Below are 27,459 nucleotides of genomic sequence, written 5' to 3'. Positions count from 1 at the left end.
TTTGCCCTTGGAGTGTTTTCTCCCAGTCCTTATCTCAACCCATGAACCCTTTGTTTAATTTTTTTCTCCCTTCTGCCCAGCTGTGGCAGGGGAGGGTGAGTGAGTGGCTGTTGTGGGTGCTTGATGTTTGGCCAGTGTCAAACCATGACAACCATATTAGCTGGTATTTTGGGTAACGCTTGAACCTAAGGTTCAAATTGGAATTAAAAAAAAATATATATATGCAAAGAAATTAACAGGAATTTGCACACTAATTAACAGTTGAATTTTGCGTGTGTGCTCCTGACTGCAAGGATGGGTTTTGGCCATGTGTGTAATTACCTCTCCTGCTGTTTCCTTTGCAGATGTGGTGCATTGCACGTTGGTGACCACATTCTCTCCATTGATGGCACGAGCACAGAGCACTGCTCCTTATTAGAGGCAACTCAGCTTTTAGCTGCCACTTCTGAAAATGTCAAGCTAGAGATATTACCTGTTCACCAAAGCAGGCTGCCTTTGAAGCCTCCAGAAACAGGTGTGTCTTCTGTGCCTCCACTGCTGGTCACCCTCAAAACTCACTTTAGGTCCCTACAAGGGGTTCTTGCTTTTGAGTGCTGGCAACAGATTACTAAGAGAGACACCTGTAAAGGGAAAAAATGGATGTTTGGATGAAATGTATGTGATTAGATTACGTTCTTCAAGGATGTGAATAGGAAAAAGAGGCAACATCTGTGCTTGAATGGAGAAATTGGAGATGGGAATCCCAGGGTTTTGCAGTGCTGAGTGCTGTGCAAGCCACTTCCTTAGTGCCTCAGATAAGAGATTTTAATGGAGAGGGGGAAAACAACTTTGCTGCTGGCAAATGTATTTCCAAGCTCAGTTTTTATTTGCTGATGCAATAAGGCTTTGTAAAGGATGTGTTCAGTAGATGGACAGGGTCCTGATGGACTTCCAAAGCTGGAATGTAAGTGTTCATCTTTCAGACCAGCCTGCTTGAGAGGCAGCTGTGTCTGGGCAGCCAGGGGTAGAGTGAATCCATCTGTAGCTGCTGGTTTCCACCACCCACACAAAAGAAATACTGAGGAAGTAAATTCTGACTCTAGTAAGATCTAGCCCAAAATGCCTGTAAAATGTCATTAGGAATTCACTCTGGTGAGCATTCTTGTTGCCCACCTTTAGTTCCTTCCTCCACATGAGAAGCTGTCTCAGGGTCTCCTATAAATTTCATTGTGACCATGGCCTCAGTGTATTTGTTGCAGTTCTTGCCTGTAGTTTTGTTACAGTCTGTACTGGCAGTCTTGTAATTCAAGTGTTTTGGGTGTGACTGTTCAGTACCAGTACCTTTTTCCACCATTTTCAATCACTTGTCTCTCAGGGACATGCATTTTAATAATATTGATGCACAGTAGCCCTGGGCACAGCTTCCCTTTCCATTCTCTTCTAAGGCAGTTTGGGGAAAGGAGGAAAATATCTTATGGTCTTCCTTAAACTGATACAGTGAAACCTAAAACCTAAAAACTTTTCCATGTCTAGAAGTAAATCCCTTACATGTCCAGTCAAATTTGTGCAGAAGTGAAGCCGTTTAACAAAGGGAATGGATGAGTTGACCTTTGTGCCCAAGAAAAAATGGGAAGCTATAATCCTTTTTCAATAGCTGTTAAAATGCAATATTCTCCTCCTTCCATTAGTGCCCTGTTCCTGATTTCCTTGCAGAATACGTGCACTGAGCAGCTGCTCAGGAGAAGGAGGTTCTGTGGAAGGACAGCTCATTGTGATCAGAGCCTGTTTACCCAAACCCTCATACACAGATCAGTTTGCTGTGATGGAAATGCAGAACACAAACTTGGGACAATAATTGCAACACATGAGTATGAAAACTCATGGGATGTAACAATTATTCCCATTTTTGATTAAACTCCTCTAACACATGAGGGATCATAAGGAAGGATGCTGTGCCATCTCCACAGGCTGCTCTTTCTGAGTTTAGCAAACAGGGATAGTGAAGAAACATGGACCCTGCAAAAACGAACTCTTGTGGTTGGCACGAGAATGGAGCCCAGGGAAAGAAGCTGAGGAGAGGAGACGATGCAGATCCATCCCTGTTCAGCACTTGCATTACTGAGTCCTTTCAGCCTGTGCCTGCATGGTGTTTGTCATTATATTTTTTTTTAAGTGGCTTCTTGTGCAATCATCATCTGGTTGGAGGAGGTGGAGAGGGATCTGAAGCTGCAGTGGCCATGCAAAAATATGGCCTAATGCTGAAGCATGGGATTTGTCAAACTGAGTTGGCTTTTGCTGGGGTTGTGGGGGCATTTGGAGTGTTTGTGGGAAGATTATGCCCTGCTCACAGGATCAATGGGAGCAGATGGTGCCCAGGAGCAGTGCTGGAATGGATGGGTTTCCTCAGGCAGGGATAAATGTGAAAGATTGGGAAAGGATGTTGTAGGGGTTTTTTTCACAGAATTGTCCAAAATGCTTTCTCTTCCCCAATTCACTGACAGCTGAGTTTCAAAGGCACATTTTTTTCTGTTGTCAGATGTAAGATAACAATTAATAGACAAATGGGAGAGTTTTAGTTGTTATAAGTGGATTAAATTTTTTTGTATATATGCCCATAAGCTCTGTCCCTCATGTTCAAAGTGTTTAATTTTATTAAGAACTTTTCTTTTTGTCTAGATATAGCTAATTTGATTGTGGCTTTTTAAAAGCTGCCTGGCTCCAAATTTACTTTTGAAAATACACAAAATAGAAACCCCAGAGCTGGAAGTGTATTTTTAAAAGCTTGATAGACTAAGTGCTAAACTCACTAAATGTTTAGCAAAGACTAATATAATCACTATATTGTCTGGAAAATCTGACCTAAATGATTTGATGCCTGTGATGCTCACCCAGAAAATGGATTTCTGCTGTTCAAGGCACTAACAGATGACCTTTAGAGGAGATCTCTGAGTGGACTCAGTAAATAAAATAAGTCCCTCTCCCAGGTTTGCACCTTCAGAAAGTTCTGGTAGTGCCAATGCTGGTGGCATTTCTGCCTCCTTAGAGGACCCAGAGGCAGGAGGAGATGTCATCCTGGGAAGGTGCTTGCCAGTCAGTGCAAGTGGCTGCGAGGTTAAGAACCCTGGGATAACGTGTGGCTGCAAGGATGCTCTGCTGTGGGATGCTCTCCATGCTTAGCTGAATAAAGCAGCTTGAAGTCTTGCTTGTTAGCCAGAAATTCCTCTTGGAAGAAAAGAGATCCAGGCAGCATGATGCAGAGATTCAGGACAGAACCCCTGGTGTTGGGCAAGAAAAACCAAACTGAGCCTGTGCTGCCCAGGGGAAAAAGGAGCGTCAGTGAGAACAGATGAGGGACCTGTACCTGAGGACTGTTTGAGGCACTTCAGAAGAGACTTGTGGCATCCTGACTTGGTGTTGCAGAACTGCAGCTCCTGGACAGAGGGTTTCCAGAGGATGGATGTCACACTGCAACAGATTCTGTCAGCATGTGCTGGGGTTAGGGTTGAAAGCGGTGTGCCTTTGAACAGGCTCTGCCATGTTGGTGCTATGCTTTCATTTGCTGTTTGCCACAGCACTGGCATCTTTTTCTGTGCTGGTGGCCTCCTTAACTGGCTTTAAGCAGTGGTGTATAAACCCCCTTTTGTTGTGATGAGCTGGAGGTGGCTCTCTGCTGCTCCTCTCTTTCATACATGTGTGCATTCCTGTGCAAGAGCAGCCGCAAAACAACCAAACGCTGAAGCCAAGCAAAGTGCTCACAGCAGTCCTTGGCATGTGGGGAAGGCACTGAGCCGTGTCACAGGGAGGGCAGCTCTGGCAGCAAGGTGGGAAACAGCACAAGGAGGCTTCCCTGGTGCTGTTGTAGAGTGCTGATGGCCTCTGCAGGAAACTCACGGCTGGATGGAGCTTCTGCATGTCGCACAACAGACTGCAAATAGTAATGACATGTGTGTGCTGCTGGCGGGGCTGAGTCAGGCCGCTGGCACAGGATGCGGAGTTTTTTGTGGGAAAGGGGTGGATTTCTGCCACTTTGCATCAAGTGTCATGAGGTTATGTGGGTTGTGTTTTTGCTGCTGATGCTTGACACACTTTGGTTGGGTCCTGACTTGTTCAGAGTCAGTTTAAGGCTCTTTTCTCCAATCTCCTGGCTTACTTTTTCTTTCTCTCATTTCTTCTTCCTGCCTATGGTGATTTCTGCTCTGCTGGATGCCATCAGTCAAGGTGCAGAAGAGTGACCACCACCACTGCTGGGATCCCTGTGTCAACTACTGTCACACCCACCACCCTGGACACTGCAAGACACCCACTTGGAACCAGACATCTGGACAGGATTACTGCAAATGTAACCTCAGTGCATGGCATTGCCCTCATCCTGCACATGTTCATTTTTGTTGTGCCCCTCCATTTCCTTAATATTCAGGTCCATAGTGTGGCTTGTCACTTATTTCCTCCTCAGTCATCTGGTTCTGTTTCCACAGCCCACTGCTGAGGTACAAAATCAGTATCTTCAGCCCAGCACACACAGATCTGGTAACTGGGACAAGAGCAGTGTGCTGGGCAGACCCATGCACCCATCCTCTAACCCCATGTTCCCGTGCCTGGTTTCATACAGCAAAAATGAATTGCTGTGGGACAGGGAAGGGTGTCTTTGGTGTTGTGTCTGAATGTGATATAGCAACACATCCAGCTCAGCCCTAGTGCTATACAGCTTGTTAACAGCAGGATTATGGCTACTTCAAAATCTGTAGATGCACTTCCACTTGTCAGGAGTGGGCTCTGTGCTGCCCCAGGTTTCTTGTCTTGTGGCAGTAAGATAGAGGAGACATTGCAATGTGTCCAAACTGTGGGAAGCAAACATTCCTTGGGTCTTGAGCCCTGGAGCTGGAAAGGACGAGCTGCTCCAAACCCATGAGGTGTTTGGTGACAATGTTAGTGAGTGCACTCACTGCTGCAGTCTCCTGTGCACGTCCCTAACACGCTCTGTGTTTCCCCAGCTCTGGTGGCTGCCAACTTCTCGTCTCCCACCATGAACGCGCAGGGATTCCCGTGCCAGAACTCCAACACGCTACCTCGCAGCTCCCACCCCATGAGCCCCCGCACCACCATGCTGAGGAGAAGGCAGAAGAAGAAGGAGCACAAGAGCTCATGTAAGATCAGTCTTGTGCTGGGCTGGGTTGGAGGGGGCACGCATGCTTGCCTTGCTGTCCTTGTTGTCAACTGTTAGCTAGCATAGAACCACTCGTCTCAGCACTGTCAGTGCCTCCCTCATCCTTGGTCACTGTCCTCACCACCACCAGACCAAGGTCTGTGACCCAGGCTGTTATGTTGACTTTGGCTGCCCTGACCTTCTGCCTCTCTCTCTCATTCTCTCAGTGTCGCTGGCCTCCAGCACGGTGGGTCCTGGCGGGCAGATAGTCCACACAGAGACGACAGAGGTGGTCCTCAGGGGAGACCCTTTGAATGGCTTTGGACTTCAGCTCCAGGGAGGCATCTTTGCTACTGAAACTCTGTCTTCCCCACCTCTCGTCCGTTTTATTGAGCCTGACAGCCCGGCAGAGAGGTTAGAGACCTTGCCCTTGGATGCTGATGGTGCTGCTGCTGAACATTTCATGGTTTGGTTTGTTTTCTCTCCTCAGAGGCTCATTTAGATATTTACTATCATCCTTGTAATATCTCCCATTCTTCACTGGGCATGGTTTACTGTCACTGCCATTTCTGCACTCGTCGGCTGACCGCGGCCTCCCTCGCACCCCAGGTGAACGTCTTGGCACCAGGCTGCGGCTGGTCTGGGAGGAGGAGGAAGGGAGAGTGTGTCTGTGTGAGAGTGCCATTCCCATTCCCTTTTTTTGTTCTTTTAATTCTTCTTTGAAAGATAAATCTTTTATATAGGTGCAAAAAGGCAAAAGGTCTAAATAAGTGGCCCCTGAAAATTGTTTTCTGACTGATTTCATTGTAGCAGAGCCCAGCTATATAAACTGGCCTTAAAGACGAGGCTTTGAACCATAGAGAGAGGACTCTGGTTGAGGAACAGGTAGGTGCTGCAGTTAATCCTGCCTGCTTTTGGCTGTGTAATGCTGAGAAAAGTGCAGAAGGGAGGAGCAGCATTAACTGCGCTCTGTCCCCCCTGAGGACACTGAGAACAGTGACTCCTCCAGTGGTGGAGCGTCAGCCCTGGAGTTCAGCTGCTCCCAATACCCTTGCTGGCTGGATTTAGAGCCTGCTTGAGTGCCTGTGCACTACAATGTAGGTGTCTTCTGGCAAGGCTTTTGTTACTAAACAGGTCAAGTCCTAGCATGGCTTGATCTCTCGAGGGGTGGAAAGGAGAGCTGGTTTCCTTAGGCTGGCACTTAATGTCCCTGTGCTTGTTTCTCTTCCCGCCTGTGATTACCACTGTGGTCTGTCCTGCCTAAGGGTGCCGCAGTGTGGCAGTACCCAGTGCCTGCTGCAGACCCTTTCTTGGAGAAGCCTCTGATGGCCCCATCAGCATGTGCTGAAGGTTCAGTGTCTCCAAGCCAGCCCAGAAAAACAGCACATGGGGAAGTTGTAGACTCATATGGCAGGGAAAGTGTCTGTAAAATGAAATGCAAGTCCTTGCTGTGCAGACCAGTCTCTGTGTTGTAGCCTCTCCAGTCAGCTGATGCAGAGGCAAGGTGGAACAGGAGTGCCTGGTGCTTGTGTCTGTGGGAGGATGGGGACAAGGGGCCAGCACAGGAAAAAGAGCTATCTTGATGCAGGTTAGGAGAGATTTCAAAAGCCTGTTATGCCTTTTGTTAGTTTGATTGTTTCCAAACAGGGTTTAAAAATTAAGGTGATGGTGTTACGGGTTTTTTTTATCCTCTGTTGTGGGCAAACTTGGCTCATATTGCAAAGCACCAAACTCCTTTTATAAATTAGGCAGCAACAAAGCCTGCTGTCCCAGGGGATGAGCGAGATGTGCTGCAATCCGCCTGGCTTTTCTTTATCCTCTTGCCAAGCCTGGAGGAAAAGCAGCGACTGGCAGTGCAGCCTTGCCTGGCTCTGATGTGTCACACACGCTGCTCACCCTCGCGCTGCCCGCCCGGCAGCATTCACGCTCCTCTGGCTGCTGCTTTCTGGAGACTGGGAGCAATCCTCTCTGCATTTGCAGCCTGGATTTGATTTGGGGATTAAATCTCCGCTGTGTATTTCGTTCTTTCCTAAACCATGCTGCTCTTCCTAGCTGGCAGGAAAACGCTGTCTTTCCTCCCCATCTCAAAGCGATAAGTGCACTGGGTTTGCAGTGAAGTGAAAAAGGCAGTTTTATGTTTTCATTTCACTTTTTGTTGCTTGCTGTTTCACAGAGCTCTTTGCTCCATCAGTCAAGCTCCCTTATTCCCTGCTCTTCAGAGGTTCTGCTGGAGCTGCAGCCGAAGACATTAGAGCCTTTTTCCATCCCCTGCACCAGGCTGGGCTCCTGGGTGCGGTTGGGCTGTGCTCTTTCTTGTGCTGCAGTTTTTGCTTTTTGCCAAAAAGGTGAGCTGTGGGGATACAGGGATCAGGCTTAGCAACCTGGATCTGACCTGGGTGTTCACACACTCTGCAAAACCTGGGGATCGGAATGTGCTGTTGTACAAGCACATGATCCACACTGGCTTTGCCCATCTGGATTGCTGTGGAGGAACTGCCTCTGGGGTGCCCAGCAAGTGTGAGTACTACCAGGGAGGAGCATGGCATCACCCTCTTTTCAGGGAGGTTGGACTGTCTCACATTTATTGTCTGCTTTGTGCTAGCTTGTGGCAGGCAGTTTGATGCAAAAATTCTCACCTGTCTGACTTGTGATTTGTTTTACTGCAAATAGCCTCTAATAGACCTCCCTCCCCACCTGTTGTTTTGTTTCCTGGGTGCATGATAAAGCCTTTGGGTTCTGAATGAGATAGTGATTCAGCCCCTGTTATCAGCAGGGAGGGTGGAAGGGGAAGGAACCTGACATCCCCTCTTGGCTGCCTTAAAGCACACAGCTTTTGTGTCCTTCCTCCCCCAGCTGTCATTGGCAGCAGAGGGAGAGTATCTGACTTCTCCATCCTGGTATCCAAAATCAATTCCTCCTGCTGAGCTACATGTTTTCTAGCTCTACTCAGACACAGTTGTTTGATCTTTGTGTTTCTGGCTTTCGGGTGTGAATAGTTTGCAGAAGCAAAGTTTAGCAGCTGGCTGAAGCTGTCAGCAGAGTTTTGATCCATTAATGGCAGAGACCCACCCACCAATGCACAGGCCCAGATGTGCACACACACAGAGATGTGCATGTCTGACCTGTGCAGGCCAGCTCAGGGGCATGTAAAGGCACAAAGGATGAGTTTCTGCATCCAGCAATGTGGCCATGGTCACAGCTGCTCCCCCCACAGCTGGAGTGACCACGCAGATGTGGACGATGCTGAGTGAGCTCTTCAGTGCATATCCTGCCCAAGGCTTGAATATGTGCTGCTCTGTATCAAGCAAGACACCTCCGCTGCTCTGTCGCTGTCTTTAAGCTCAAGAAATGAGTCATGGCAAAATGCAAATCTGTTCTACCCCAGGGAGATAATCCCATCAGGGACTCCAACACATCCATAAGGCTGTCTTTCACTCCAGGAGATGCCTGTACTCTTGTTCTTTCTGATTTTAAGACACTTCTGCTCCCATAGTCTGAAAGCACTTTGTAGGCGCTGATGTTAGACTGAGCATCTCTGAAACAAATGCCTTCTCTTTGGAAAAACTGTCTGAAGATTCTTGTAGGATCCCATGGCAGAGCCAAGGAGAGCTCTGCAAGACCCTTGGCTCCCCAGGCTCTGCTCCCAATACAAGGGCACATAACAACTGGAAATGGATGCCTCTGGAATGATCTAAAGGGTTAACAAGACATGTCAGGCCTCCTTGTACCTGTAGAGGAAGCCAGAAGGTTGTGGCTTCACGCCACAAACTTTTACAAACCTGCAAGACCAGGGCTTAAACAACTGTGATTGACTGAGGCTAATAAAAGAAATAAAATACCTCTGACCTAACAGAGCTGTTGGCTGTAAAACACTCAGGCAAATCCACCTTGAGTGAAGAGAAGTGGCTGTTTTGGGAAAAGGCAGCTCTGGTGGGAAAGGTGGCAAATGTTTGCTTTGATGCAGTGTAAAAGTATCCTCTGTGCTCCCAGCCCTTGTGGCTGAAAGAGTGGTGCCAAAATGGATTGTGTCCCTGTGTGACCTTGAGATGACAGTGATGTCTGAGTGATGCAGCTGTTGATCCCTCTGCAAAAGGTGCACTGGGGCCACAGCAAAAGAGCTCTTGGTGGTGGAGGAGTCATCTCTGTTGTACTTCACACCATCTTTGTATTTATAAGCTGATATTTCTAAGTGCATCTATGTGGCTGCATAGCCACAAGTCCAGTATAGGAATGTAATTAAACTTGATGTAATTTATTTGCAAGGGTGGGTTCATTTATGCATCATTGAGTTGTCTGTCCTAATCCAAGTCTCCTTGAACCGACAACCCTGAGTTTGCATCTCATAAAGTAGCCAGCGTTTTCCATGGATGGCATGAACTCAGGCAGAAGTGGGAATATGCCTTTGTACCAGTTAAATGACCTCCCTAGGCTCTCTCCAAACTTGTTCATATCTCAGCTTTTGATGGGCCACTGGCACAAACTGTTGTGCTTGTTCATTTTTCTTGAATTCAGATGTGTGTACTTTTTCTCGATAACTTGGCCTTTCGTATACATCCTGTTGTTCGGAGGTGAATAATACAGCCAAGTGTGTGTTGCCTTTGATGTCTTTGTGTGCCTGGAAGCTGTGGTGCTGTGTTTTCTTACAGCTGAATTGGGTGCAAGTGATAAAGAGTGACTGGAATGTTTAGTGAAAAACAAGCTGTCTTCTGTGAGGTATCTGTGAAAGAAAGGGGAAGGCAAAGATGTGTTTGATCATTAAACAAGAAGGGAATAAAAATTCTCTGGAGAAGGCTCAAAACAGGATAACTGATGTCTTCTGGAAAACCTTTGTGGTAAAATAACTCCACATTTTGAGGGGAACTTTAGATTTGATGCCATAACCCTCAACGTCTTTTGGAGACCCCTCTGTAGCTTACATTAGTGATGGGTGAAGAATGGTTTCCCAAGATCTGCTCAAGTAGACAGCCAGGTGATAAGTGGAAAGTCTAAAAAGATGTAGTTAAAGTGAACAACTGATAGAGGAGAAGGAAGATGAGCAATTTCCCATGGTTACAGGGAACACCGCAGTCTTGTTTTTGTAGAGCCATAGGCCAGCTCAGGGGGAGCTGACTGAGATAATGTGGGAGATAACTTGGAGGATCATCTTGCTGGTGTTGCAGTATATGTAAAAAAAAGGGAGTGTGGGTTGGTACTGAATGTAGGAATGTGTGAAAAACACCTTGCTTATAAGTGCAGGGGGTCCCAAGAGGCAAACTGTGCTGTAGCAGTATATCTCCAACATAGCCTTGCCATCATGTTCTCCTTCCAAAGTAAAAATTCTGCTGATCTCTGTTCCTGGAGAAAGTGGGTCTAAACCAAGAGCCCCAAAGGGTCAGTTGTGGTTATACTGTCAGGCTATCACACCGGAATAATATTGTCCTTTCAAGGCAGTTAAACAGTATCACTGTACATTTGGTTTCCAGAAATGCAATTAGAAGCGATAAATGATTATCCAATTTGCTGAGACATTACACTGAGTTTATTGGATTGTAGCTTCAGTATTTGCCATGTATTAAGCAGAGGAATCTGTGCCATTTTCAGTGCCATTAGTTTGTGTTCCAGAAGGTGCAGGTGCATGGAAAGAGCTGTTTGTGGCTAGATAGGGAAGGAAGTCACATTCCTTTGTGTTTATCATTCTCATCTCTCAGCCAGGGTGTTGATTTTTAGAAAGGTGAGGGTTACTTTTTCTCCCCCTTGGTTGTTGCAAAAAATGTGACCAGAAATGGTTATTTAGGAGTGTAAATTATGTTTGAACCGTAGAAACCCACAAAGGTTTGCTTCCTTGTGTCCTTCCAGGGCCACTGGGGTGGGCACTGCAAAACAAGTTATTTTCTCTTTGGGGCCATTTCTGCAGAATTTGTCAGTACTTCGTGTGTTTTGCAACAGATTTGCCTGGCAAAAGTAACTCATGGCTGGTTGTGGGGTTGTTTTTTTCCTCCTTTCCTCTTTTTCCTTGTCTCCTTGTTCCCATTCCCTCTTTTCCCACTGTGAACTGCAGGTGTGGACTGCTGCAAGTAGGAGACAGAGTCCTTTCCATCAACAGCATCGCGACGGAGGACGGGACCATGGAGGAAGCCAACCAGCTCCTGCGGGACGCGGCGCTCACCAACAAAGTGGTGCTTGAGATCGAATTCGATGTCGCAGGTACGTCCCCAAAGGAATTGCTGTTCCTCTCTGCCTGCAGGGCTCTTTGCTAACCTGCAGGAGAGAGCATATTCACAAGGCTTAGAGGGAAGAGTGAGAAGCCCTAGGAGAACCTTTCCCATTTCTTGTTGTTCTCTAATGTACACTGAGGTGGAGGGTTCTTCTTCTGATCCTTTCATAAATGTTTTATGCTCATCGCTTGGCTGAGATAAGCCAAGGAGTAGATGAAGAGGACGCACTTTAAATATTTGCCCATTAATAGGAATAATATTTATATTTGTTTATGGCCTTGAAACCAGGAGGGAGCCAAAGCTATAGGCTAGGGGTAAAATGCAGCTTTGTATTAAAAAAGAATTTTTTTTTTCCTTTTACATTGACAAAGCTGCTTCAGTCTTGAAATACAGTGTGATGTGAGCACTTCACTTGATGTTCAGAGCATGTATTTTTAAAGAGAATCCAAATTTCAACCTGAAGTCCACAGAGCCTTAGATAACCTTATTTGAACCAATAAAGCAGTGCTTTATGGGCTTGTTTTCTTGGTTCCAAAGAAACCATCCATGCAACTGAAAACTCTCTTTTTTCTCCTTTTTTTCTTTTTTGTCTGTTTTTGGCTTTATAGAGTCTGTCATACCCAGCAGCGGTACTTTTCACGTTAAATTGCCCAAGAAAAGAGGTGTAGAGCTTGGAATTACAATCAGCTGTAAGTATTGCTCAGACTTGCAGTCAGTAGCAGTTGCAAGAGCTTCTGCTTTCCACACAGGCATTGTAGAGGGCTCAACGGAGAGAGATAAGATCATGTGGGGTTTCCTTAGCACTCCAGTGCTTGTGATTTATCCCAGAATGAATCAGATGTGTGGTTCCTGCCTCCATGAGCTGGCAGCTGCAGAGAAAAGCAGCTGCATGTAGGGTTGGAACAAAGGATGTCTCTCAACTAATCACTTGATCTATGGTGCAGAGTAATATTATTTTTATTTCCTTGCTCACACTTGTATTATGTTCTTTTTAAAAAGAATTGCCTGGGTCTGGTGGGACCCTTGCAAAAAGAGGTGGAGGGAGAAGAGCAAGTAAGAGGTGAACCCCAGAGCTTGGAGCGTAGAGAGGGGAAACTACCGGGAGGAGGAGGAGCATGAAGAGTGGGGTGGGTCTTGGAAGTGGGGGAAGGCACTTTAAATTCCAGGGTTTGCCAGGAACTGTTTCACTCAACTCAAGCCATGCAGAAGGAGAGCCGTGTGCCAGGACTTGGTGTGCACTGAGAGAAGAGGACATAAACCCTTTTCCTGCTTTTCCCTTTTCTCTGCTCACTCTTGATTAATTATCTTTGCTACTCTTCTGAGCATAATTTTTTATTTAAAGATCTTTTGGCCTCTTTGGAAAAGATGCTGTAGGGGGATGATATAGGCAGATCCATCCCAAATTTCTGGCTAACTTGGGGTCTTGTTATGCTTTGTGTCAGTGAATTTTTCCTGTATGGCAAACATGTGCAGGTCTCTGATCACTCATCCGTCTTTCAGTTCTGGGTAAAGCGACTTGAATCAGCTCAGGTTTGCCGTGCCCAGAGACTGCCACCACCTCTGATCTGAAACAGAGCAGCTTGTGAGACTGCAGTAATGGGATCTCTTGTCCAAGCCCTCAGGAGCACGGACCCAGCTGTGTCTGGGGAATGGAGTTTCAAGGGACACTTGAAAACTAGGTTTCATTAAAAGAGATATGCTGTAGTAATTACTCCTTGACATTTACAGCATTAGTTAGTGAGTTAATTGGAGGTGTTCTGGTCTAAGTGGGGTGATTCTCAGGAGTGAGGAACATTGACAGGATGATGCCTTTGCACCTTGTGATATTTCTTCTCCCTCTTCTCAGCTTCCCCTATTTGTGCCACGAGGACAATCCTGAGAAATAACAGCACAGTATTTAACATTTGGCTTGGTAGCAATTACTGTCTGAAGACATCAAAGTGCTTTCTGAAAGCAGCAGGCTGTCTATAATGGCATTTCACTGGCGGGGAGCAGGGCACGATGCAGCCTGCATTGGGTTCCAACCTGCTGCCCTGCCGTGGCCTTGGCATTCCAGCCTCAGGGAGCAACCTAGGATAATAGCAAAAATTGGCTTGAGCAAGGCCCTACTAAGTTCCAAAGTTTAGTTTGTGTCTGGGGCTAGGGAGTAAAATGAACCTGGGAGCTGCTGGCAAGAATATTAGTTTTTATTTGTGAAGTCTTACTTGAACGGGATCTGCTTCAGATGTGCATTTACACTTCAAACATATTTTTATGTTGGAAAGGTTTTCATTTCAAATCTGTTAAAAAAAGTGATTTCACACACTTCTTTGAAATCACTGCTAATAGAAAGAAACTGACCCCTGGGTTTTAAATAGATGCCCATTAACCAACTACAAAGCATTTTTAACACTATGATTGATTTGATCTTTTTGATTGTTGAACATGTTTGTAGGACATTGTTTAAGTAATGCCCATGCATAAACTTAAAATATATTGCAGTTGTTTGCTGAGTCAAAGCCAAAATTATTTTTTCAGATGGAGAAAAAGGCACCCAGAAAATGTGGTGGCAAGGATGAAATTCAAGCAGAATCCTAACTTTGTTTTCATATATTAGTCTGTATAAATCTATGTCCACATGATCCTTAGCAAATTCGATCATCATTTGGTCACTTTGCCCCTGACCAGGCAGATAAATATACCAGTTTCAAACATTAAAACCAAAGCAAGCAGCCTTATGTTAAGTACTTCCTGCAGAGACATGATGTGCATGCAGGAGTGTAATGCAAGCAGCAAAAGAAAAGAGGTAAAAATAACTTGTCTGTTTTGCTCAGTTCCTTTCCTCTCAGTTCTGCTGACTTGAGTGCTTGTGTAGCTCTAGAAACAGCTTTTACAGCTTTCCTTCTGATATGGAAAAGTATATAACTGCTGTTTAAAAGGAGAGGACTTGGTTTACTGGCTTTGTGCATTGGATTCCTGTTCCCTACTCTGTAAAGCTGGAGCAGCTTAAGTAGATGACACAGTGAATGGGTCAGTAGAAGACCCCCTGCCCTGTCATGGCCACAGAATTGCATTTATTCATGAACTTCATAGTCTAGCTACACTGCAGCTGTCAGCTGAGTTGCTTTCATTGAGTTTTACCTCTTGGCTTCATCTGTCTCCTCTGTAGTTAATTCCTCGGCCTAGGAAGATTTGCCTCTGCCTTCTTAAATGGGCATAAAGTGTTACAACCTCATCAGAGGAGCACTACAGAAATAAATGCGATCAAGTTCTTGCTGTGCCGTGGCTCTCAAAGCTAATTGGGAGATGGACTAAGTAAAGGGTGGGGGGAGAGCAGGATTCTTGATGGATGCATTGGAAGAATTCGTGTAATGGAGCTGGCTGCAGGAGGAACCATAAATCTGCTGGAAATGCTCATAAAAGGGCTGAAAACCCAGGAGATTTGTGTATGAGGAGGGCAGACGCTGCTGGTCCTGGGCTGAACATACAGAGAGGGGCTGTACTTGCTCCTGCTGAGGGGCAGATGTTTGCTGAGGGCCTTTAGTCTTCTCAGAGACCTTAGGGTTTTCCAGAAAAAGAAGGCTTGGGCTGGATGAGTCTCCAGTCGTGGTCTGAGAGAACAGGATGGGTTTCTTCCCCCTGCTCAAACACAGCGTGGCAAGGGGACACTGCAAATCAAGATGCATGATGGAAATACATGCCTATAGCACTCTTTCCCTTTCCATTCCCCAAAGGATGAGTACAAAGTCGAAGGGGTGAGTCTCTCACTGACAGTGCTTTGTACTCCTGAGGGACCTCTGTACCCTCAAGCCTCATTTCAGTCTCCTCTGTGTGCTAAATGAAGAGCACTGAAGCTGCCATGTGCATGCTGCTCCACACGCTTTGTCCAGGGGTGGAGGGACACAAAGCCAGCTAAACTCTCATTTTCCCCATCCTCCAGTACCTCAGCCTCTTTCCCAGAGAGAAAGGCATTTGCTTGTAGAACAGCTGCTCTGGCTGAAGATCAGAGCATGCTCCTTTCTGCTCCAAGAGCTCTGAAGCTCACCTATTTACAGCGACCTCTGAGGCTCTGAAGGGTGGGGATGCAAATACATGGGAAGTGAGAGTTTTGACACAGGGATGTGAAGATTTGACTCTTGTTAGCCTGAACTACCCATCTCCATTAGCAGAACACATGCCTCCAATGCTCTGATCTTGCTGGCTGCATCCAGTTCTAATGATGCAGTTATGCCTTTGTCGGTTTTCTCTAAATCTCTTACAAATTAAAATCTCCAGCAGTGAGAAGCTAATAGTCACATATTCTTGTACGTTCAATACCTCACCTCTTAAAATAAGATATGGATTTGCTATTACCCTCTGGAAAATGATAGTTGATTACACGAAAGATTGCCTTTTGTGTTGAGAGTTTTGGGCTTTTTTCTGTCTCAAATATCCTCTCCAAGGGCTGGTGGTGACATTCACTGTAAGGTAGAGGTGTGTTGATGTTGATGTTGCTGTTTAAAGAGATATTGAAATTGCCATTAATTTTAGATATGCAATAGTGCTTTATATAGCTTGTTTATCAAATTACCTTGATATATCTTAACAAGCCAATTCCTGTGCCCTTGGTGTGAAGTACTGCAGATAAGGAGTAGGCAGTATATCTGCTTGCAGGCGATAAAACCGGAATTTGGGTAGATAGATAACTTCGATTAAGTCGCTTAAGCAGTGTAATCACTGTCCTAGTGAGAAGATGGATCTGTGAGCCGAGCAAATCTAGTTTTGCTGGCCCTGTATTAGCCTGTGCCCTGCCACCAGCCCGGCTGAGCGTGTCTGGAGGCGGGGCAAGCCCAGCAACCGCCTGTCCTACCCCCTCACTCACACTACAGCTGATTTCACTCCAGTGCTTTTATCCTGGTGGGATATCCTGATCTGGTTTTGCTACCTGGAGATTGTGAAAGGGAAAGGATCTGTGATGAGGCAGATATCCTGCTGGAGGCACTGATAATTTATGCACCTGCTGCTAAACTAATGAATGATAGAGGAAAAAGTTGGGTTCTGAGGATCTGATTTTCACTGCTGCTCTTTGTAATCAATTCTGATTCACTTTTTTTCCTCTTCTCATTCCTTAGCTGTCCTGAGACTATTTGGTTTCTGATTTTGTTATTTACAATTTAAAAATGCTTCTTATTTAAATGCATTCTTATGGCATTATTACAATTTCTTTAATTACACATTGGCAGTGTTGCTTTGGCTTGGTCAATAACAAAGGGCATTTTAAACGGGTTGATGCCTGGGAAATATGTGCTGGTGCTCCTTGGAGGGGAATAATTTACCAGTACAAGTCATTATGCATTCTATTAAAAACACAAACGGGACATGTGTTCCTGGCCTCGTCATTCATCACAGAGTAAACACCGAGTGAGCCACAACCCCAGCAGAGAGACTGAAAGCAATTTATAAAAAGTAAATAACAGTATTGATCAATTCACCTTTTTATCACTGCCCTGTCACTGCCAAGCGGTGTTTTCATTTTGAGTTTCTCCCCCACTACATGCTTCTACCTTCACCAGGTGTTGATTTATGAAGCCTTCTCTGGGCCACTGAAGCAGATTTAAACTATCTTTTGTACTGGTAAACCCACCAAAAATACAAATGTGTCTGAAAAAGAGTTTGTTTCCACATGAAGTGGCTTGCCCTGGCAGATGGAGATTGAGAGCAAGCCATGGGTTTCTGCTCGCCAGCTCCTGCCTCCATCTCTTCCCTTGACTTCCTTTGCTGCCATCTCCATTTCACACACAGGAAAGCAAAACCCCAGAGGCAAGGCTGCATATCCAAACTGTGTCTTCCTGCAGCAGAGTTACCAAGACAATGTCCTTTGAAGAGAAAGAACCACATTAGCAGCAGAAATGAATGGATAAGGAGGCTTTACTCATCTATTCAAATGTCTTAATGCCAAAGACCACAGCCCTAATAATATAGTTTAGGTTGGTGCTGTTTTAATTGCAGGCAGATTGGAAATTGTCTATCCACAATCTCAGCAGGGATCCATGTATGTAATGGCTCTGACCTGGACTGAGCCACCCCTTCAGTGAAATGCAGCTCTCTCACCTTCAGACAGGCAGCTGTTGAACAGAGAAACACTGTCGCCCTGCATGAATGGCTCAGGATGGTTAAAAATGTGGGTCCCAGGAGTGCTCAGGGCAACCTGATCCCAGCAGACAGGCAAGAAGCCCATCTGGACACTCTGCTGGTGTGCCAGGAAGGGCTTTGAGATAATGGAGTCACTAAATACAGGTTTTTAGAATGAACAGCAAGTCTCTGTTCTGTGCCATGAGATTTCATTATCTTAACCTTGTATCTTACGCCTCTTGAGAGAACATGGTTATTCATTAAGTCTCTCTAACTTACCCTTCAGATTTGATGGTTTTATAAAGCCTTTGCATTTTACATTAAGTAATCATGTAGTGTGATGATCCCCCATCCCTGGAAGTGTTCAAGGACAGGTTGGATGGAGCTTTAAGCAACCTGGTCTAGTAGAAGGTGTTCCTGTTCCATGAGTGGAACAAGATGATCTTTAAGGTCCCTTCCAACCCAAGCCATTCTATGATGATTCTGTGATAAATATTTAAAAGAGAGGGCTGCCATTTATTAAAGTTTGAGTTCTCTGTTGGTAGGGACAGTTGTATGCAGTTGTACATGGCTCTTCCATTTAACTCAGATCCCAAGAAAATCTGTTTTGAGAGCAAAACTTCCAAAAAAACCCCGCAAACAAAACCCAGAACGATCTTTCCTTAAAACATGCTTCATTCTCTGATGGATAAAGCACTTGGTTTGTTACCCTTGCTTCCTGCCTGAGAAGCTTATGCTGTGTTCAGTGCTGACACCAATTGTGAAGCTTCAGAAGGACAAGGTCTCATTCTCTGCTCACAGACTGACTGTGTTCTGAACCCCCCCACGTGTCACAGGACTTGCAAGGCAGACACTGAGATAAACATAAATTCTACAGAGCTCGAGGCATGTTGTCGTCTCTACTTGCTTGCCTTTTTTTTTTTTTTTTCCTTCCTCTTTGCTCTTTTAATTGTTCGTGGTCTCTGGACACGTTGTTCCAGCTGTGGCTTGGTCCGGTTAGAGATGGCCATCCCAGCCCACCACCAGGACAGGTTAGGATCCTCCCTAACCCCCTTCTGTCACACTGCCTCTGCTTTGAAACTAGTAAACAAACCTTGCAGTGAAAAATATTTTTGCTAACCTGGACCGTTTTGACAGAACCAGGTTAGGGAGTGATTAAACATGCAGCAGTGCCACCTGACCCAGGGCTCAGGGTGTGCTCACAGGGTCTCCCCTCACTTCTGCTTGGACACCACTCTGTACACCTCTGTCAGCAGCAAATACATGTCCTATACTGAAAAGGAGAGCAACAGTAATAATTATCAGGGTGATGCATCTCAGTCCCTGTGCTGTTAGTCCCTGGTGTGTGGCCTTCTCAGTCAGCGTGGGGATTTCTGCATTGATTTTTCCTGCACCTCACCCTTATTCCCAGTGCTCAGCTCTGCCCAGTGTGTTGTCCTGTCTGCAGTCCAGTCCATGCTGTGGACAGACTGAATATAGGCAAAAGCCCTCGAGGAATCTCCATGACACGTCCCCCTCCCTTAGACCTGCAGACAGAAGCACAGCATGAGTGTCCAGTCCAAAATTGTCCGGTACCAGGCTCCAGTAAGACACGGGGAAGTGAATTCCTCCAGGCTCTGTACCATTCAGCAGTTGCATTGCTGTGACTATTATAAAATCAGTCATGGTCTGCTCTTTGCTGTCTGACCTCACTTTCATACTCAGCCCTGCCACAACTGAGATTGGCTGTCTTTTTGCTGTCTTTAGTACAGAAGGTTTAGTTATTTCTAGGAGAGGATATCCTTAAAGGTATTGGGTTAGACATATGTTTTTAAATCTCATAAATGAATGTAAACAACAGAAAAATCTAGAGCAGAGAGGTTGGTAAGCACTTATTATGTCTTTCTGGGTGCTCTGTAACTGCTGTTCAGGCAGGTGGATCTCTGTGTTCTTCGTGCCACGTGCCTCACAGATATTTTAATCTCTGCCCTGCACCTGACGTGTTCAGAGGCTCTGAGTTTCTTTCTTCCCACACAGTTTTTGTGAGAAGCTGAGAAGCTCTGTCAACTTTAAATGAGGCAATGCAATTCCCATGGCAGGGCAGAAGGGAAGGATGCAGGGTGGAAAGGATGCTCTTTCTTGGTGAATGTTTGGCATGTGGATGACAGGGAGGTCAGAAGGAGTTTGAGTCATCAATTTCTCTTGGGTATCTTAGGAGAACAGCAGGTCTTGCAGGCAAGTTTGAAAATGTAAACGTTCCCAGAGATGCGTACTCCCATCTCATGGGCTGAAAAAGTTATCAGGGTTGGCCAGGAGATAAGAGTTGGAAACTACTCACCCCTTCCAGCTCCAGCACAAATCACCCCTGATTCATCTGGTTGTATGATAAAGTGCCCTAGAGATCTGAACCAGCTGGAAAACTGTGCTTTATCTACTTTTTCCCTGGGTTCTTTTCCACCTGGAAAATTTCACAGCCCACTTTACTTGAAGAACACAGAAATGCTTGTATGGAGCACAGGGCTGAGCTGGGTGCTCTCCAGGCAGCAGTGCTAGTTCTGACTGCAGCCATGGCCATTGGTTCCCTTGTGTGTGAGGGGTGGTGAGGGGTGCTAGACAGTGCTGGGATTGGTAGTGCCACCTCTTGCTGCTGGACACCTCTTGCTGCTGGACTCCACATGTCCTCCCCTTCAGGAGTCCAAATGAAGTTAACCTGGGCAAAGGGCAACCAACAAATGTTGCGGGGGTTTGCATTTTTCTTTCTTTCTTTCTGGAGGGGCTTCCAGAGTTCAACTGTGAAGCATCATTTTGTGAAGGGAATATAAATCCCCTTTCCTTATGGCTGCTTCTCCCCATTAAGCATCCACCATCCCTGTCCTGGACAGCAAACTCAACACCAAGCTTTGTACCTTGTGTCTCTTTTGCAGCTGCAAGCAGAAAGCTTGGGGATCCTTTGATCATCTCTGACATCAAGAAGGGGAGTGTAGCACACAGGTGAGTGCAGGATTTTCCATCTGTCAAACCCACTGCAAAATGGCCATCAGTGATAGAATGTCTACCAGAGCAGTTGAATGGAGCCCACGCAGGAGCACTTGGGCCTGGGTATTGCCAGAATCCAAGGAGATCTCAGCACTAGAGATTTGTCTTAGACCACAGTAGGGTTTGCAATAAAAACTGTCTGTACTGAAGCAAATAGAGTTGAGCTAATGAAGAAGGTGACCAGGGCACTGGTTTAGATGTCTGCTGGCTCTCTAGGAGATGGATATTTAGCTTTTAAGAGCATGTGGTAAAGGGCTTCATATATCCCAGGAGGTGCTATGGCTCATCAGGTAGTTTGCCATGTCTCAGCTTCTCCTTTGGTGATCAGAGGGGGTGAATTGTGGGCACTGGTGAACTGTGCAAGTAACTCAGCATTTATTGACTTCCCCTCTGATCCCAACACCTCATAGAAAGGCATTCAGAGGAATTTAGTGTGGCTGCATGGCTCATTTCTAAGAGTGCTCACACAGGAGTTTCCATGAGGGGTAGAATATGTCAGTTGAACATCAGGCATCTTCAGGGTTGTAGGTTACCCAGGATATTTGTCTAATCTTCCTGGCTAGTTCTGTGTGGATACATGCTCCACACAAATGTCCTCTGTTTAAATTACAGGTGTCCCACGCTCAGCTCATGGTTGTTTTCCAGAAAAGATCAAGGACAGTAAAAAGTTAATATTGTCATTTCCACTGCAGAACTGAATGTGTTGTGGCATCTGAAAGGCAAATACAAATGTACTCTTAGTTTTCTTTTCCTCTCCATGTAGAACTGGCACTTTGGAGCCGGGAGACAAGCTGTTAGCCATTGATAACATCCGACTCGACAATTGCTCAATGGAGGATGCTGTGCAGATTTTAAGGCAGTGCGAAGACCTGGTCAAATTGAAGATTAGGAAGGATGAAGATAACTCTGGTACAGAAATCCTGATGCAAACTGGTGCCTGTCCACTGTAATGACATTTCCCAATAGGTAGTGCAAACTAACAAAGATAAGGGCTGCTGCTCTCCGGTCACTACTTTCCAATTGATTATAGTCTATTTTTGTTATTCTGTCCTTAAGTGATGTCTGGAAGGTTAAAATCCTATTTGGTAAGAGTGTGGCTGAAGACTTCTGGCTTTTGCTTCTAGATGCTGCAAGTCTTTCCTATGACTACTTTTATATATGGGAAATGAAAATAATTCAGCATTCCTGTTTTCTCTTGCAGATGAGCAGGAGACAACTGGTGCTATTATCTACACAGTGGAGCTGAAGCGATACGGGGGCCCTTTGGGAATAACCATCTCTGGGACGGAGGAACCTTTTGATCCTATTGTCATTTCAGGCTTGACTAAACGAGGGCTGGCAGAGAGGTGAGGTTTGGGAGCAGAACAGGTGAATTGATTTGGGAAGGGGTCTTGAACCAAGCCAAGTTTCTTCTGCTGTCATAAACTCTTCTTTGGTGTCTTAGTCTGCCAAGAAGGAAAAGTGCTCTGAAGGTACCAAGTGACATGAAGAAGGGTGGTGGGGGCTGTGCTGCTGGGGCAATGAGAGAGGCACTTCAGGAAAAGTCAAATCCAGTGAGTCAGGTGAATTCTGCAGCCAGGAACACATTTTTGTCTGCCCCTCTTCCACAGGGGTGCTTCCTGGTCTGGGATTTGCCATGCACACCTTGTGTCAGGAGAGTGCTTGGGCTGCCTATGAAACCACCATAGACTCTGTCCAGGACTCCCCTGTTGCTAAACTGGCTTATGGCCATTGCAGTTGTGTGTCCTGCTGAAACCAGGGATCTCAGGTGTCTTCTGACCTGTCCTGGCTGGTTGCTCAGTGTTTTACATGTGAGGTATCTCAGTGCAGGGTTGGTGTGCCCAAGCATCAGGTGTTTAATACTGAATAAACGTAAAGCAGATTTACTTCAACCGCTGGGGAGGTTACTGTGTTCCTGGGTCTGAATGTACGTGGATGTGTGGGATTTAAAGGATCAGGACATTCCTGAGAGTATAAGGTGGAACTGAGTCATACACTCTATCTTAATTAATCTTTCTATACGGGAGCTGTGACTTGTAAATAGATCATTTCAGCAGTCCTGACTCATGCTTCTCTAAGGGTCTCTTACTTTGTGCTGCCTGACAGGCAGAACAGCAACAAAAAAAACCCTGAGCAAACCAGTGTAAAGTGCAAGACCTTGGGGGTGTTTGACAGCAGATCTGGCCTTCTGGTTCTTTCTGTTCAAGGCCACACTCCCCCTTAGCTGGACTGTGAAACAGCTCTGTGTCCTTTCTGCATTGTGTTCGTAGAGCTCTCAGCACACTGCTGTGCATTTCCATTGCTTCCCTTTGGTGCGGAATGCAGAATGTCTGTGTCTCCTGGGAAGGAGGTGGATGGACTTAGTCATTAGTGATTCTTCTCTTTGGGGATTTTATATCACTGCCTGACACTGTAGGATTTGGTCTTTTTCCCTATAAAATAGCCACAGAGTGTCCAAGGCTTTTCTGTATAGCACTTCTGTACTGTACCTGCAACCCAGCATGAGAGAGGTTAAGAACAGCCAGCTCAAATGCTGTCAGGTGTCAGAAGACATTCTTGTACCTTTGTTGATCTCAGTTCCCTTTGCAATTCCATGACTGTTCCTCCTTCGAACTCGGATGCACATCGGCGACTGCTCTGTGGAGAAACGTAGTGCAGGCAAGTGCTGCAGCACTACTGAATTTTGATCAGGGGTGAGCAGGCAGTGAGGAATGAAAAGCCTTGTGAGAGGAGTGATGGAGCTGTTCAGCAGATTCGCCGTGGCTGAGTAGCAAATAAGAGCCTGGGGACAGAGCAGCACAGGGATGTCTCTGGGTAACCTTGGCTCCCTGTGGGGAAGGTGAGGAGCGCTGGGATGAAGGCTGCTTGCAGGAAAGGTGCGTTTTTTCTCTCCTGTGAGTGAGAGAAGGGGGTGACTTGACCTTGTCAAGGGAAGAGGGATGCTCCTAGTATTATCCTAAATTGTCCCTTTCCTGATGTCTCTACCTTTATCTGTGCCACAGATGCCCTTAGCCAGGCTCTAATTGAAGGACAGGGATTTAAATCCAAGCCCATGCTGCCTCTTGCTGGAGCACAGGACACGCTTCAGCAGCACTGACATGTGGTGGACCTGATCCCGGTGTCTGATAACGGGAATCCATGGGCCATTCTTGTAGAGGCACAAGTGAAAGTCTGTGCTGCGTCTCGGGCTGCTGGCAGTGGGGGAGGCAGGGTGTCCTCTAGGATCTGTCACACATCTGTCTGTGGTTGACAGGCTGCCTAAGCCAGAAAGGCTTCAGATTCAGATGACTTAGGTTTTATCTTGACCTTGAACATTTTTTTTCCTTGTGTCTGATCTTATAAAAACTTACAAAGGCAGCTCAGGCTGTTAGATTGGTGTTGAGCTGTGGCTCTCTCCCATGTTACTGTGTCCCCTCCTTGAGTGCCTGCAGATGGCTTAAGCCAGTGCCATAGGACTTGTTCTCCTTCTTCTCGAGAAAGGGAGTGTGCCTGAAGAATACTTTTCAATCCTGACTGAGGTGTAATGGCTCTCCAAGAGAAATTTTTGGCTATTGCTGACATTTTAAAGTGCCTGACCAGCCTCTCTTAGTGCCACCTGCTCAAGAAGATGGAGGTGGCTGTAGGAGAGTCCAGGAGAGTCTAGGAGTGTCCCGTGCCAAGCCATGTTGGCAGGGATGAAAAGGGATGGTGGCCCTGCCCATGTGCCAAGTAAATCCCTACCACACATCTGTAGCCACCTCTTCCCCAGTGCTTGCTGGGTAGTGCTTGCAGCCCCTTTTACACCTTTCCACTTCCCTGTTACTCAATTCTGTTCTTGCATGTCCCCTCTGAGCAAAAAGGAACATGCAGCCCATGGCTCCTTAGGCTGCTTTCTGTTTGAGGTGAACTAAGGACTGTTGCCAGTAACGGAGAGGCACGAGGGTCATTAGCTGGAAACTTCTTTCTCTGTCAGTCCTGCTCAGCTTCTGTCTGCTTGTCCTCACAGGGGGGGCACTGAGAGGACTAGACTTTGGTTTCCTTTCTCCCCCTTGAAGAAAAATACCTGGCTGAATGTGACCTTTCTCTTTAATTGTTTCTGTATTTTTCCCTGCCAAGAGACTTTCACAGCTACTGCAGAGCAGTCATGTTGTTCAGGGCTGGGTGGTTGGGCTGGTGTCTTAGATAGATGTGTCCCCATGCTGAGTTCAGGGATACAGCAGGATGCTGAAGCACCTTGAATGCTGAAGCACTGCAGTGAGGGAAGGATCAACTGTAAACTGGCGCCAGTTTAGCTTGATTTTTTGGACTACAATAGATGAAACTGTTAAGACAAATAACTCCGGTCCCAGTTTGATCTGTAATTTGTTTGAACGCACAAATGTTTCCCTGACAGCTTTTCCAGGCTGATTTGAGTGGGACAAGACGGACATCTAGTGGCTGGTGGGACCATCATGGCACTGCTGTGTACTTCAGCAGCAGAAGGAGCCACAGCCTGAGCAGTCCTGCCTGCTGCTTGGCTTCATTTCCTGATTTGATGTACTTATAGTAGATGTTTCACAGCAGTGTGCATACAGAACTTGGATATTTTGTGGAAAGCCACGCAGCTGTTTTTGCTGCGAGGATACATCAAATTCCAGTTCTGCAGGAGCTGCTGTCCAGTTTGGAGATGCAACCTGAGGGAGACAAGTTGCCATGGACAAAAAGATACTGCAGTCCAGGTCTGCATCTCCTTCTGGCTCCATCACAGAGGTTCCTGATGGCAGAACCTCCCACAGTACTGGAGGAGGAGGTGGTTGCTGCTCTCGTGTGCTGCCATTTGGGAGCTGGAGTGTGAGTTTGGGAAGCTCAGTCCAGCCAGTGGCGAGTGTGAGCTCCAGCCTTGGCAGCAGCTCTGGTGATGGACACATCCTGCCCTGTCTGCTCTTCCCAGAGCTTTGCTGGGAAGAAGTAAAGTGAGCCTTTGTCTGTGAGCAGACAGAGGGGAAGGATGGAGAAGGGGGAGCATTGCCGTGACTTGTTAGTTTGCTTGTGCCTCTTGCTGAAGCCTGAGGATTTATCTAGGTGAGAGCAATAGCCAGTGCTGGAACATGGCTGAGCAATAAAACACAACCTCTTCCCAAGCTGTTGGAGAAAGTCACAGGGTTGTAGCTGAGTAGGGTGAGCTTTAAGCATATCATTAACTGCAGCTGGTTCAGCTCATGCTTGCACACACATGAGCAGTTTTGTTTAGCTATTTTGGTTTGGGTTTTTTCCAATAGGTTTCTAGGTTTGTCTCAATTTCTTTCCATCGGGGTGAACATGTCCTTCAGTTCCATGTTTGATGACCATGTTGGGCTCCACATACTGAAAATGCTTGTGCTTTTAACCCCATTGCTTTGAACCCCATTGTTTTGTCTGTAAGCTGGTCTGCAGTCCCAGTTCCCAAGGGATTTGAGGAGCTCATGTGTTGCCATGTGTATTTGTATGTCTGTGCACATGGAAGATGGGGAGGACACGGATTTCTGGTATGTGGGGAAGAGGAAGTCAGAGGTACCAAGAGGGAACAAAGACATATTTGAAAGTGCTGAGAGTTAATTGCTTCAAGTGACAGCTGAGTGTCCTGTCTTCCAGAGGAATTGCTTCTCTGGACTTTCTGACAGTGCCTTTTCCCTCCAGAACCGGAGCCATCCACATTGGGGACCGGATCTTAGCGATCAACAACGTGAGCCTCAAGGGCAAACCGCTGAGCGAGGCCATCCACCTGCTGCAGATGGCAGGAGAGACTGTCACCCTCAAGATCAAGAAGCAGACAGAGAGTGAGTTGGGCAGCTGGGGTGAGGAGGGGGCAGGCTCACCCCAGCAGGGACCCCAGGCCATGGAGCAGCCACTGCTGGGGGATTTCTGCTGTGTGTTGTGGGAGGTGAGATGAGGCAGTGTGGTCATGGGCATGGCTGGGCACAGTGGGAAAATGTGTGTGTTTCTTGAACTTCTGACTCACAGATGAAAGAAAAGGCAACCCAGAGGTTCTCTGTGGTGATGGGAAGAGATGAAACAGCAGGTTTATTGGCAATAGTAATTTTTAATTTGGATTGACACCTTGTACTGTTGTTTCCACTTCCTGTGTCGGTGTTTCACACAGAAGTGAAGCAGAAGTTGTTTTTAGAAGTATAAGAATGTGGGATTTTTTGAAAATACAGCCCCCCTAAGCAAGCAAAAAGACTCTGAGTTGGTAGAAGCCATTAAAAATCCCCTATCTTTAATTAAACTTTTTGAAAACAATTGGCAATAGATCTGTTACACCTATTTTCCTGGCTTGGGGTCCTAAAATCAATATTCAAAGCATCTAACTTCATCCTAGGGATCCCCTTCTGCTTTCCCTGCCAAGCTCCCTGTGGCCTTGAAGCTGTTGTTGACATGGTATAAAAAAGAAGAAGCATACTTAGACTGGCAGGCCACTGTTTCTTGGGGACAGAAGGGTGATTGGAAAAAAAGAGGGATCATGCAAACTTTTCTCCGTGATTGCATAGCCATAGCCAAAAACAGAGGCTTTTTCATTAAATTCAAAAAGTGACAGGTGCATTCTGGCTTCATTTCAGTCTCTCCTACCCCCAGTATTTTCCTTTATTTTTTTTTGTGCCATGCTTCTGCAGTCTGTAGATTTGGCTGGGCTTACCCAGCTAATGGTCCAGAGTGCTGTGGGAATTAGAAGAAATCAAGAGATAAAGCTTTTCCAAGCTAGCGTGGCCCTTGGGATGCCTGTCCTGCATCTGAAAAAGTGGCATCACTCTTAAACACAGAATTTCTATAGACCTCAAAGGAGTTTGCAAATGTGTTGGAATGCACCTGTTTTACAAATGGACGAAGACTGGGCAGGGAGTAGGGACATGGCAAATAGAGGTAGAACTGGGGAACTGATTCCTCTTCAAGAAGCCCCAGTCTCTTCCCCTGTAGCCAAATGTCTTGGTCTTTGGTCTGAAATGCTCTTTTTTTGCCCCTGCTGACACTTGCATTGTCACAGCCACTTGGTAAAATAATTGACATGCAAGTGCCTGTTGGAGACTTGTTAATCATTCTGAGAAT

General features: G+C 46.2%; 1 protein-coding gene across 3 annotated transcripts in view; it reads left to right on the top strand.

Moving 5' to 3' along the window:
• Positions 1-27,459, top strand: part of GRIP2 (glutamate receptor interacting protein 2) — a 272,319-nt gene that overhangs the window by 227,644 nt on the left and 17,216 nt on the right. For all 3 annotated transcript variants that reach the window (XM_069027506.1, XM_069027507.1, XM_069027508.1), the window contains exons 9-18: positions 345-514; positions 4,193-4,318; positions 4,971-5,123; positions 5,350-5,536; positions 11,160-11,305; positions 11,925-12,005; positions 20,310-20,376; positions 21,185-21,330; positions 21,623-21,767; positions 26,056-26,195. In XM_069027506.1, the coding sequence (XP_068883607.1) occupies positions 345-514; positions 4,193-4,318; positions 4,971-5,123; positions 5,350-5,536; positions 11,160-11,305; positions 11,925-12,005; positions 20,310-20,376; positions 21,185-21,330; positions 21,623-21,767; positions 26,056-26,195 (1,361 nt within the window). The remainder of the gene's footprint in view (positions 1-344; positions 515-4,192; positions 4,319-4,970; positions 5,124-5,349; positions 5,537-11,159; positions 11,306-11,924; positions 12,006-20,309; positions 20,377-21,184; positions 21,331-21,622; positions 21,768-26,055; positions 26,196-27,459) is intronic.

Source organism: Aphelocoma coerulescens, chromosome 12 (assembly GCF_041296385.1).
Source record: "Aphelocoma coerulescens isolate FSJ_1873_10779 chromosome 12, UR_Acoe_1.0, whole genome shotgun sequence".
Taxonomy (NCBI): Eukaryota; Metazoa; Chordata; class Aves; order Passeriformes; family Corvidae; genus Aphelocoma; species Aphelocoma coerulescens.
The sequence above is the reverse complement of the archived record's forward strand: the minus strand, read 5'-3'. Positions and strand labels throughout refer to the sequence as shown.